Raw genomic sequence first — 13,349 nt, forward strand, 5'->3', positions numbered from 1 at the left:
GCGGAAGCTTTCTTTGTCTTTCTGGTATGTGACTGAAGAGCGTGAAAAGGTATGGACATCACCAGGGTTGGAGTTGTAACCTGAGGCCCTGATGGTATCTGGGGGCCATGCTGCCACCAGAACTATCTGGAACCGAGTGGTCAGTGCTTCCACCCAGAGCTAGGATAGGATATCAACTGGGCCTAAGCTGCTGTCGAGCGCCATGTCTGAGGACCATGGCTCCGTGGCCAGCAGCAGCTGGAGTCTGTTGAAGTCTGTGGCCTGTGTCACCTCAAGGGCACATAGGAACCATGCAACCCTTTGCTGGCCCAGGGAAAACTGGCCTGGACTCTGGCTGGAAACTGCAGCAAGAGAGCTGGCCCTGACTCTCATGGGAGCGATGGCCCCACTCCTCACCACAGGTGAGAGTGAACCAACCCTGAGGGCCTGGGCATAGGGGAGCTGACTCCACCCACTTGCCTGAGGTGGGTGACTCCAGTGGCCCAGGTTCACAGCTGGCTGAGGCCTTGGGTTGACCCACCCTAACATATACCCAATCTAGGTCTATGATTCAGAGTGGCACCAGGACATTCCAGAGGAATCCCAGTGAGGATCCAGTCATGATGGTGTGCCAGAAACCAGAGGCCTTGAACCAGCCCTGACTCATGCAATAAACATCTGTACTAAGGCTGACTGGACAGAGGGTAATATGACACACCGAGGCTCCCAATGCCGCCAGGACAAATGCAGAGGTTCTGGAGGAGCGAAGAGGTTTTTGTTTGTTTTCCTTTTGTTTGCTTGCTTGCTTTGATTTTTTTTAAATTTTCTTTTGTGGGGGGTGCTGCAGGGTTGAGGGGAGGATATGGAGGTGTTGGGAGGTGAGCAGAATTGGGACGCACAATGTGAAACTCCCAAATAATCAATAAAGAAATTAAATTAAAAACACAAAACAGGGCTGGAGAGATGGTTTAGCGGTGAAAAGCACTGGCTGCTCTTCCAGAGGATCTAGATTCAGTTCTCAGCACAAACAGCAGCTCGCAACTGCCTGAAACTCCATTTCCAGTGATTCTGACACTTTCACACCACCACACATAAAATACAGTTAAATAAATTATAAAAGAACTCCCCCCCACCCCCACACAAAAAAAAAAAACCCTAGAGGCTGACATTTAGGAAAAACACCAACAAGATGTGTTGACAAAACGGATCTCAAAAAATTACAAGGCTTCTTTACAGAAAAAGAAAAGAAAAAGCTAATCGGGGTGAAGTGGCCTTAATCCCAGCCCTTGTGAGGCAGAGGAGGTGGATCTCTGTGAGTCTGAAGCCAGCCAGATCTATGGAGCAAGTTTTGAGGATGACAAACTGTGAGATCTTGCCCCTCCCACAAAACAACTAACAACCAACCAGTTAAGTGAATATAGTCTATAGAGTGTAAGAAAAATCTTTCTTTGATGGTTGCATGTATGATAGATAAATATTTAGAATATACAAAAGAAAAAAACCAAGAAACCAAGCAACTAACCAATCAAATAAGCTAATAAGTAGAGAGTTCTCAAAAGATGTAACACAAATGGCTAATAAACACATGAGAAAATGGCCTGGTCAAAGCCCAGAGCTGATTAGGTCATAGGTCCAAGAGGGGACCCTAACATTATCTTGCTAAATTAACATGCTGTCAACCAGCCTTCCAAATATTTATGTTTACACCTACAGATTAATGTTGCTTTCAACCTCGGCCAGAGATGCATTACTGGGTCAAGTATTAGAGTCAGTGACCGTGAGTGCTCAGTCCTCAGTGGGACAGCTGTAGCAACTGGCCCCAAGGCCCAGGGAACATCTCAGAAGAGGAGTAAAGAATCTAAGAACCAGAGGACTTGAAGGAGTCCTGCGAAATTCTGTCTGGTGGGCAGGACATGGGTATTACATCCATGAACCCAAGCAGCTGTGGCTACCTACACAGGATCAAGCCAGCCAATGAACCAGCAGGATGGGAAGAAGGCTCATGACGCCCCACCCTTAACTAAGCAACTGTTGGCTGCTGGGGGAAGGGGAGTCACAAGCATTTTTCTTGGAGGGGTGTGGCTGTTGGTAGGTTGCCCATGCTTGGTGGATGACCCAAACCTATAGGTATTCGGGAGGCATTAGTTGGATTCTTTGGGTCATCAAAAGGAAGACATGAAGGGGAACACATTGGGAAGTAGGATGGTACTGGGGTGGGTAGTTCAAGATACATTGTGTACATGAATGGAGCTGTCAAAGAATAAAAGAGATTCCCATGGGGGGCACTGAAAAAGGCTCAATCTCACTAGCCACTGGAGGAAAAAAGCAAATTAGAACTTAAGTGCAATCTCATCTGGCAGAACGGTATCCTTATATACCCTGCTGGATGAAATGTAAACTTGTCCAGCCATCATAAAATCAACACAGAGGTTCCCCAAAGCACTAAAAGCAGATCTACCACGCGACACAGATATACATACAGTCCTGGGTATTTACCCAAAGGACTTCAGTTCAACACATTCTGGCAATACTTAGACTCCATGTAGGAGAAAGAAAATGTGCTATGTATACACAATAGAGTTTTCAATATGTCCTCTGTAGGAAAGGAGGGCAACTAGAAACAAATTAAACTAGTCTTAGAAAAGTGTTTCCTGTTTTCTCCTTTGTGTCTGTATATGATATGGAAGCTGACGAGAAACTGTCCAGGGGAATAAAGACAACTAGCAGGAAGGAGGATGGGTGAAAAAGACAGGGTATGGGCTACAGAAGTATGTTCAGTAGACTTATGTGAAAATGTCCTCATACAACACAGATCATGTACAAGGAATATACACAATGGAAATTAAACACAAAAACTGAGATGGAGTTTGGGAGGAGCTGAGTAGGGGGTGGATAATACATTGTATTCCTATATAAAATACCAAATAATATATACTAAAAAGTAGAAACGAAGATGAAGATAATGATGGTTATTTTTACCATTCTTGGGATTTTAATTACTGAAAAGATCCAGTAGGAAAGGTCATGATATAAAAATAATAAGTGAAGGCCGGGCGGTGGTGGCGCACACCTTTAATCCCAGCACTCGGGAGGCAGAGGCAGGTGGATCTCTGTGAGTTCGAGACCAGCCTGGTCTACAGAGCTAGTTCCAGGACAGGCTCCAAAGCCACAGAGAAACCCTGTCTCGAAAAACCAAAAAAAAAAAAAAAATAAGAGTGAAGTACAAGAACACATGTTTCCAAACTGGAAAAGTCAATTTTCAACATATATGTTTAGCATTTGGGAGAAAAATATACACAGGGTAAGGCAGTCAGCCTCTGCACAATATTGCGAAGGGCATTTTAAATGTTGCTACCAAACAGATTTTATAAACATGAAAATCGAAATAATTACATCATGCTTATCTTAGTAAAGAATAGTGAGAAGCTAAGCTGGTCACCTGTGGAATCATCGGGGGTCCATGGATGACTGCGAGCTGGCTTCTCTGAGGTTGGTCCTGAGGTAGTGATCATTCTGACACTAGGGCTGGATGACCTACTGCTCACCTGCAGGAAGGAATGCAGACGGCGAAAGTGTCATTGTTTTTTTTTTTTTTAAGAATTGACAAGACACATTTTCATTTCTAGTAAAATGCAAAATATTTCCATTTTTACTAGTAGAGGCCCTGAGATTCTTGAAAATAGAATTCTAAGTAGACACCTGTGATCAGCACTTGAAGGCAGAGGCAAGAGGATCATGAAAATCCCTTCTTCAGTGACTCTACATGAAGGGAGGAGGAGTGCCCACTATCCATCCAGAAACCATGTCCAGAATCAATGGAGGACGGACTCAAGCAGGTATGAGAAGGAGACAAACCCATACACCAAGTTCAACATTGTCATATACAGTCAAATTCCAGAGAACAGACAAACAGAAAATAGAAGCGGCCTCCAGAGGCAGAAGGCTGCTATTTCCTCACTAGCAGCTATTTCCTTCCCTAACTTCACAGACCTGAAATTAGAAATGCTTTAAAACCTGTAACTGAGTGCTCACAAGACGCCACAAGTAGAAACACTGCACCTATCCAACAGCTCACGTGACAGGCTACCGTCCAAACATAGCTACACTGAAACCATTATATACAAGACCTGCAGGCTATCTATGCATATTGTACAAGGAAGACAAAGGGATGACGAATTCAAACCCGGGCCTCATCACCAAGAGGCCCCATCAGATACATCCAAGTACTTCAAAATCTGAAAAGAAAGCTCCCAGTTGGAAACACAACTGGTTTCATGCATTTCAGAAGAAATATTCAAAACACATTTACAAAATATGAGCTACAGCCACAAAGAAAGCCACAGAAGCGGATTTCTAGCTATAGAGTGCTGGCAGAAAACTAACAGCTCAGAATAAATGAAGAATGTGATCAGAACAGCACCTGCAGATATAAAAACTGAATTTACCATCCAGACTCTCATGATAGGAATTTCTAAGTAGGAACTCTACTTAACAAAAAGTTTTTCCTTGACAAAAGGGCCAGGATGCAATTAATTGGAAGGAAATTCTGATAGAAAAGGGTGCTTACTAGTCTACATAATTGAAAACTGTAAGTGAAGGAAAAAGTAATTAATTTACTAAAGTACCAAACAATATAGCAAAATAATCTACAAAATAATAAAACCCGATAAGCAAGAACCTTGCTGTTAAAACGCCTGTGCTGTTCAGAAAGAGCAGATGTATTCAGCAGGCTGGGTATACATGTTAAGATCTCAAAGGTACTCAGTACAACTAGTAAGATCTGTCTTTACCCAAAAAGACAGATGTGAGAAGAAACGAGGAATGCACCCATTCAAGTTCAAAGACGACAAGAAGACAAGGCAGGAGTCTCAAGTAGGATGAAGCAAACTTACCACTAAAAGTAACAAATACAAACTACAACAGTAAAGCTCAGAATGACAACAAGACACACCCGAAACACAGGGCTGGAAAGATGGGGTTACTTTCAGAGTTCGGATCAGAGGCCCGACAGAGGCTACAACTCCACCCCAGGTGATCTGATGTCCTACTGTGGCCTTTTTGGGGACCAATACATGCAGCATGCATTTGTATGCACACATACACAGACACACGCATAAGCGAGAGAAAAAAAACAGCCCCAATCAAATTGTCAGGATGAATGAAATGTGATTCTTAAGAGACAAATCTAATTTCCTGGAAGGATGACTCAGTGGTTAAGAGCACTTACTGCTCTTCTGAGTACCCTACACCAGAGGGCTCACTCGTGCCTATAGCTCCAGGACATCCCCATCCCACACCTCTTGCCTCTTCAGTCACCCGCAGTCTCAGTACATTCATACTTCCCATTAAAAACTAATGAAAATAAAAAATTTGAAAAATTAAAAAAAATACTAAGTTAAATAGAAAACACAAACCAGATAAGAAGCACTCAAAGTATCTACATTAATATTAGAGAATATATTTTTGGCCTAAACAAATTAAGAAGAAGCAATAGGGTAAAGTGTTCTAAGGCAGAGAAACTCTTGGGGACCTAAGAATGGAGAATAATCCCTTATCCTGAAATCCAGCCATAGCCTCTCACCAGCAGAGAAACACACATTCAAACACAACTAGCAATGTAAGGTCCTTCTCTCTACCCTGCCACAAATCTGCAATTTCCTAGGAATTTCACCTGAAAGCCCAGTAAAAAGACAAGCAATCAATCTACACACCAGGGGCTTGGGATTCATGTTTTAAGATTCTTCTTTCCTAGCCTGGTGTGTAGAGTGAGTTCCAGGATAGGTTCCAGAACTACAGAGAAACCATGTCTCAAAAAAAAAAAAAAAAAAAAAAAATCAACCAACCAACAAAAAGTAAAAACCAAAACCAAACAAAAAGATTCTAATCTCATCTGTGGCGCCTCTATATCTACCCTATAATCCTATCCAAAGAGAAAAGGAAAAACAGAGGATTCTTAGCAACCATGAGATGTGACTTGAGGAAACAAATGGTATACAGGGTTAATGCTAAGACAACTGTGCCTCTCCCTGGAGAAACCAATGTCCACACCAGACGATATCTTACTCTGGAATTCGAGATGTACTCAGGCTATCTTTCTTCTGAGAGCTTCTCATTCTCTTAACCCTATGCTTAAGACTAAATTAAAGACATCTTAAAATCTCCAACACTATTACATTAGCTAGTCCTAAAATGTTTCCAGCATCAAAACTACAAATCCCAGTTTGCCCCCAAGCTGATGTCCCCAAAGCCTAGAGAAATTAATTCTTCAGAAGCTGAAGGTGGCAGTGTTGGATCTGTGTCTCTGTCCACTCAGAGTTTGAGCTTCTGCTCTGCCATGAGTACCACAGCTTTAAATAAGTTCCAGTACAAGAGTCAAATGAGAGTACGCTAAGGGTCTTGACAAAAGAACAACGCTCATCAAGTGGGGCCTGTGAGCAAGTAGGAAACACAGGATGAGACCATGCAGCAGTGCACAGCACTAACAAGCCCTTCCTAGTTCAAAACTATGTCTATGAGGCATCTAACTGATTAGGAGCTAATATTAGAACTAGAATTTTGGTTATATTTATAGTCAGTTTCTACATAAACTTGGGCTTTATATTATTACCAAAGATTCCTCAACAACTTAACTTCAAGGACAGAAGAAAAAAATAGTATAGAAAATCTAAAGTTCTCAAAAAACATTAATTGAACTTTTTAGAGTATCTGAAACACATACAAGGCATAAATAAGAATATTACGTATCATCTGACATTACAAAATTATTCTGTGGCTAACCTACATTACAGCTCATAATCATGGAAAACACTGCATTACACAATCTGCTCTTTAAATCTTGCTGGTCCAATTCTGATGGCCCTAAATGTATTCCACCTATTACAGTTCACTCGGTTGCTTCTTCCTGAGACAAGCCCAGTTTACCCTCTTCTCACATGAACTAAAGTACAGAGATGCAGGGCAACAATGGACAGAAACGCCAAATGGCAACTTGGGGCAGCAAAAGAATGTAAGCCGAATGTACACTCCAGGGGTGAACTGCCAGCATGAGACATGGGCCATAGCTGCCTTCCTGTAACCGGAATCTTATCTCTATTTATGAAAGGGCATTCTACAGATAAAAACAAATCTTAAGCTTTTAGGTCTCATCGGGCAGACAGGAAAATAATTCCATTAAGTCAAGCACTTCCATGTTTGATGCTATCAGACTCATCAGAAAGTCCTTCACACCTTTTAGAACCTTAGTCCCCACAGTCACAGACAGAGACCCAGCGCTGTATGTGTCATGACTCTAAAGCACAGATGTGTTAGCGTGCACTTAGATAGGCACTTCCTCCCTCTAGGGCAGTCCCAGGGACTCAGAACAGTCACTGAAATGCTCTCAAATCCAAATGCATACAATTTCAGACTGCAACTTGAGCCGTTTACAGCCTTTTGTTTAGTGAGACAGCATCCTACATAGTACACAGTAGCCTTAACTCACAAGGACATCAGAAGCTTTCATCTACTGCCCCGACCCCTTTTCCCTTGACACAGAAAGAATAGAATGCAAGATTCAACTGATTTCCCAGTGCTAATTTTCATTTCATAGCTGGATAGCAAGAATATTAAGAGGAGGACAAAGCAGTATTACCAAGAGCTCTGTATGGAGGAAGGCCTGTAACACAGACCAGCATCTACTGTGGTCTGCACTCTTACATTCCATAGGAACCCCAGACAGTGGTGTGACAGTGTCTAGTAGCACAAGAATGCTGAAGCTCAGGACAACTAAGGAGCATGCTGGGTTCATATCGTGTCTAATTCTCTAGATAATGGTAACTGCATTATTGTGGAATGGTAGTATATAGTGGATGGCGCCCCAAAAGGAATGTGTAGATCTAATTTACAGTACATCATTTTAGTATGGAGAGGCAGTTCGGTTGGTAGTGTTTGCCTAGCACACAGAAAGTCCTGGGTTTGATTCCAAAAACCACGTAGACAGGAGGCAGTAGTTGACACCCATAAGCTAAGCACCTGGGAGGTAGAGGCAGGAGGGTCAGCATGTCAAAGCCATCCTTTGCCATGTATTTGAAGCCACTCAGGGATATATTAGACCTTCCCTGCAAGTCTGGGGGCAGAAAAGGCTCCACCAAGACTGGGCATTATTGGTACCGCCAGTCTCCAGTCAATGACTGCCAGGAACACATTGGTAGAATAAAGTTGAGTTTATTGTGGTGATGAAGGTTCTCTATGGGGCACCAGAGAATAATATCTCTTTAAGAATGCTCTAGAAAGAAACTCACAGAACTGAGACTTTGTGTTTGGTTGATTTGGGGGAGGACAGAGAGGTTCTCTCTCACATGGCTGCTGCCAACAGGGGCAGTTCTACAGGGAGGCAGACAGACAGGAGAGAGCTGCACTTGGTAAAGCTGCTGTAGCCATTCTCATTTGTATGGAAGGACAATGCTTTTTTGTGTTTGGGGTGGCAGTGACCCTCATACATTGAAGTGGATTGGCTTTGTCTTATTTTCCCAGGGTCTGAGAACAATCTTTTTTGGATATAGCTAGTAAACGGTTGCTTTTTTTCTTTCCCAAAGACACTAGGAGGCCAGGTACATTTTGAGTGCTTCCTAAGCTTCCCAAGTTAACTGTAAACCACGTACATTGCAAGTAGAAATGGAAGCACCCCCCCAAAGTCTTGCATTTTAATTTATAGAAGAAAAGTAATTTCAGTGAAATGATTTTTTTCAAGTCACAAGCCCAAGTACACACAACTGAGCAGTTCACTTTTTTCTGTGAGATGCAACGCTGAGCTTCACCAGCACACTCTTCCTTCTCATGACAGTCGTACTATATGGGCCTGTACTACATCAGGCTCTTACCAATTTCAGTGTTCAGAAACAAACCTCAAAATAAAAATAAAAGCAGAAGCGCCCCACCCCCACCTACCAATGACTTCAACGAATTGGAAAAGAAGCACACTGTCAAGTTCTGGAACTCCAAGCTGTGGGCACGCTCCCTCCCACATAATGGGTGCTGTTTTCATGAGTAATTACATGGATTCCACCCAATGGTCATGTAGACACTTTCCTGGTGTGAAATGCATTCATAGTACAGTATAATTATTCTCCGTCACTCTCGTTGCAAAGTGAACACAAGGCACTGTAAGGTTGTAATTCTTTGGTAATTTGTAATTCATAAGAACCAATACACTGGGAAAAAAAATCACTACTGAATGAGTGAGAAAAATTAATTTAAATTAATAATGACTCTAAATAAGTAACAACGCATATGTATTTCTATATTTTAAGACTTTATGTATACATATATATTGTGTGTGTGTGGTATAAGTTGTCATAAAATATTACCAGATTTAAATAAAGTCAAAGATATTAATCACTTTATCAGTTTTTTTTTTTCTTTTATTTTTGAGACAGGGTTGCTCTTTGTAGTACTGACTGTCCTGGAACTCACTATATAGACCAGGGTGGCTTCAAATGCAAAGACATTCACCTTCCTCTGCCTCTCAGGTACTGGGATTAAAGGTGTTTAACACAATGCCAAGATATTTTTAAGTTAAACAGAGAGCTAGAAAACAATCTAACTTTTATTAGAAACACAAAAGTATTAATTCTTATAAAACTGAAATAATAAGAGTATTAATGTCTATTTCTTCAAAGTAAGTTACATTGATACTTTCCATGTATACATGAACCATTATGCAGTAATTTTATTACTTCATATGAATACTATACTCATATGAAAACAAAACAAAATACCTCATACTTAGTACTCATTCATTTTAGAAAACATGATAAAATGCATATTAAGTGTATTATTTGAATAACAGAAAAAACCTGAATTACTTAGCTAACTTTATATACCTAATTAATTAGAACTCTATAGTAGAGTCAATATGGCTTAAATTATAGCATTATCTGGGCTACTTACAGCAAAGTTATAATAAAGAGATGGGGGAGTTCAGAAGTGCATGAAAAACAAGCAATAAAATCTGTAATCATTAGAACAGAAGATTCCTTGAGTTTAGCCATCTGTTTACTATTTATATTCAAAGGATATTTAAGAAAAATATACCAACCAGTGGATACATCAAATTAAAAGATGTTAAAATTCTCCAGGTAGCCCCAGGAGTAACAATATTAGGCAGGTATTCACTCCTCTTATTAGGAAAAAGAGGACAATGATAAAGGTACATTATTAAGTTCCAGGACAGAGTGCTTTCCGCACACATACGAGAAACAACACGCCTTCTCATACAGTTCAAATTCAATTAGGAACATTAGTGCTTTTTCATCTTTCCTATGGACTGAAGTTCAGTAGCAATAAACTTCCTGATTACATTTTCAGGTCAACTATTTTTACAGAACATTATGGTTTATTCTTGAACTCTATCCATCACAGTTTTCTACAGACAGATAATTTGAATGTTAAGTCTTACCTGACCAGGTTCTGTCCCAGTAACAGTCAAGTCTTGGATGGATCTACGTCTTGGTTGCCCGTTGCCTTAAAACAAAACAAGAACAAGAAAAAAGTAAAACTGCAGTCTACCCACGCAAGGGATCAGGGTGTAACTGCTGCAGAGGAAGTGCAATCTGCTGCTCCAGGGCTCTACGGAACACGTTTAAAGGAAAAAGAATGAGTAATTTCATTGTAAAAACAAAGCAACCCAAAAACTGAGAAAGAAAGAGACAGAGAGAGAACTGTAGTGTATTAACTCTAAAATTACTGGCCCACAGCAGAGTATACCCTACCACTGCACAAACAGCAGCTGACTGTCTTCCACCATCTTCTGTCATGTGTTTAAACAGATGAATGCCTGGGGGCTGGGGCCGATGACGGCATCTATTTCAAGGGCCTTACGTTACAGTTTTCACAGTAAGACAGCTAGCAGGTTGTAAGACATGTCTGGCTTTAGCTGGCAGCAGTGCCTAAGAGGATGCTTAGGTTTAAATTATTGACCCGAGTCACATTTAATCCCATTAGTCTTTGTCAGAATGCAGTAATTCATCATTAGTAACAGCTCAGTTTCCTCTGGGAGATGAACAATGTTCATTCTATGCTCAAATAAATATATGCAGCTTGTGAAGATGGGCTATTATGAACACCCTACTTTAGAAATATCTATATTAACAACATTTTGTAACTCAATAAAAAAAAGAATTCTACAAACAAGTCTTCAGCAGAACAGATCGACTTAAACAACAGCTTCATTCAGCACCTTTACTTGGGAGTAGGATTGTTTATACAGTATCTTTTAACATGAGAGATCAGCTGTTAAAAAGGAAACACTGAAATACTACAAGAAACAGCTGGTACAATATTTACAATGCCTCTGACCCCGAAAACACTACCATATAATTCTCCAACTAGCAGGCAGCATTTAAGACACACACTCCAACAGCTTTGTTCTGCTGAGCAGACAAATCATTTGTATTTTTCACTCTCCATGATCTTGGATATAAAAAAATTATATCTAAAACCAATCAGTAGTATCATTTAGCATTTTAACCCATGTGATCTCATTATTGCTATATGTATAAACCAAGTGGACTTTGAATAGAATTAAGAATGTTTAATGAAATAATACAAGTAGTGAATATAAAACTCAAATGTATAGTCACTCTTCAAAGTATAGCTCATAATGTTTCCTATTTCAGAATGTTTTAAAATTCTTTGTATACTCTGAATTCAAACTTACTTCAAGTTTCAGTTTATTCTGAAATGTCCTAAATTTTGGTTACAAAGTAAAACAAACTGTACTTATTGAATCAGACACGTTCATAAATACTTTTAACTATTTCTGTTTCCCCCAAAACAAAAGGGCACTACTCTGACTAGCGAGCGATTTTAGGCCCATTTCATTCAACACTCTCACCCTAAAATTAGCACAGTTGAGACAGACTTATAAAAGTGTCTGGAACTCTTTTTTCAGGTCAGGAACATTTACGAATCTGAGGAATTACCCAGCGTATGTGTCTGCAAACCATGACATCGCCACCACAATTTCACCAAATATGAGTTCAAGTTTAGCCGAGGGAAGGAAAAAAAGGGGGAGAAAAATTTTTATGAAACAGGGTAAAGAAGAGCTGACAGTTAACAAATGCCATAAAATGAGAGTTTCATGCTATAGCATGAGGGAAGCAAGCAGTATTAGGCAATTCATTTTAATGAGCACAACCATGTCAGAAACCACCTGGCAAACAGCTCAAAGCAAAAGAGGATTGCAATCAGCAAATACTTGTTGCTCCAATATTAAGTTTAAAAGCCGTAATTTAGAAATATGAATGTAAAATAACTCAAGCTCCTAGGGCTTCAAATGAAAATCACTGGATGTCTTCTTAGAAAATTTGAATTCTCAATTTTTTTCACTGAATACTCATCTAGAAATGTACTCATTTTACACTTAAAATATGTCTTACTTTGTGTGTGTGTGTGTGTGTGTGTGTGTGTGTGTGTGTGTGTGTGTGTGTACTCTTGCTACAGCATGTGTGTGGAGGTCGGAAGAGAATTTGTGAGAAACAGGTCTCTCCTTCCTGCTTGTTAGTTCTGGGGATCACACTCATATTGTTAGTTCTGGAAAGGAGTTCCTCACCTGCTGAGCCATCTCACGGGCCCTCATTCTCCATGTTTTAAAAGTATCTGATATGTGCACACCTGCATTACACACATTCTAGCAAACAGAGGCAGAAAGCCCGATGGCAGCATGACGTTGAGTTTGAATCGAGCATCCTACACGTACTGCCGTGGTAAAAAGTCCTGACCTTCTGCCAGGTGTGGTGGCACACGCCTTTAATCCCAGTACTCTGGAGGCAGAGGCAGGGGGATCTCTATGAGTTCAAGGCCAGCCTGGTCTACCTGGGGAGTTTCAGGACAGCCAGGACTCTGTAGACCCTGTCTTAAAAAAGAAAAAAAAAATCCGGAACGTCTATGATTTGAAGAGAAAAATGAAAGTTTTAAGAGTGGTTTGTTCGCCTTTAATCCCGGCACTCGGGAGTCAGAGGCAGGCGGATCTCTGTGAGTTTGAGACCAGCCTGGTCTACAAGAGCTAGTTCCAGGACAGGCTCCAAAACCACAGAGAAACCTTGTCTCGAAAAACAAAAAAAAAAGAGTGCTTTGTCTAAGATCTCACTGCCAGCTCATGCTACACACCCTCCTCCAGGTCCCACACGGAAAGGCAAGGACATCAGAAAGCTGCCCTCACAGCTCACTTCTTCAGTGTGTCATAGATACAATCTAACTCCTCAAAAAAGCAGCTCTTTTAGCTACAGTTGAGTTCTTAAGCAAGTGGTTAAGTCCTTCCAGAACAAGTCCAGAGACTACTGCCCGAGGTCTCACACAACCTACCCCTGTGCGTTTTCATATGGTATAGACCA

The 13,349-nt window shown here is 40.8% G+C and overlaps 1 protein-coding gene across 2 annotated transcripts in view; it reads right to left on the reverse strand.

Annotated features, from left to right (window-relative positions):
• Positions 1-13,349, reverse strand: part of Map3k7 (mitogen-activated protein kinase kinase kinase 7) — a 57,544-nt gene that overhangs the window by 7,671 nt on the left and 36,524 nt on the right. For both annotated transcript variants that reach the window (XM_075971280.1, XM_075971279.1), the window contains 2 exons: positions 10,415-10,479; positions 3,419-3,524 (listed from right to left, as the gene is read on the reverse strand). In XM_075971280.1, the coding sequence (XP_075827395.1) occupies positions 3,419-3,524; positions 10,415-10,479 (171 nt within the window). The remainder of the gene's footprint in view (positions 1-3,418; positions 3,525-10,414; positions 10,480-13,349) is intronic.

This window comes from Microtus pennsylvanicus, chromosome 5 (assembly GCF_037038515.1).
Source record: "Microtus pennsylvanicus isolate mMicPen1 chromosome 5, mMicPen1.hap1, whole genome shotgun sequence".
Lineage (NCBI taxonomy): Eukaryota > Metazoa > Chordata > Mammalia > Rodentia > Cricetidae > Microtus > Microtus pennsylvanicus.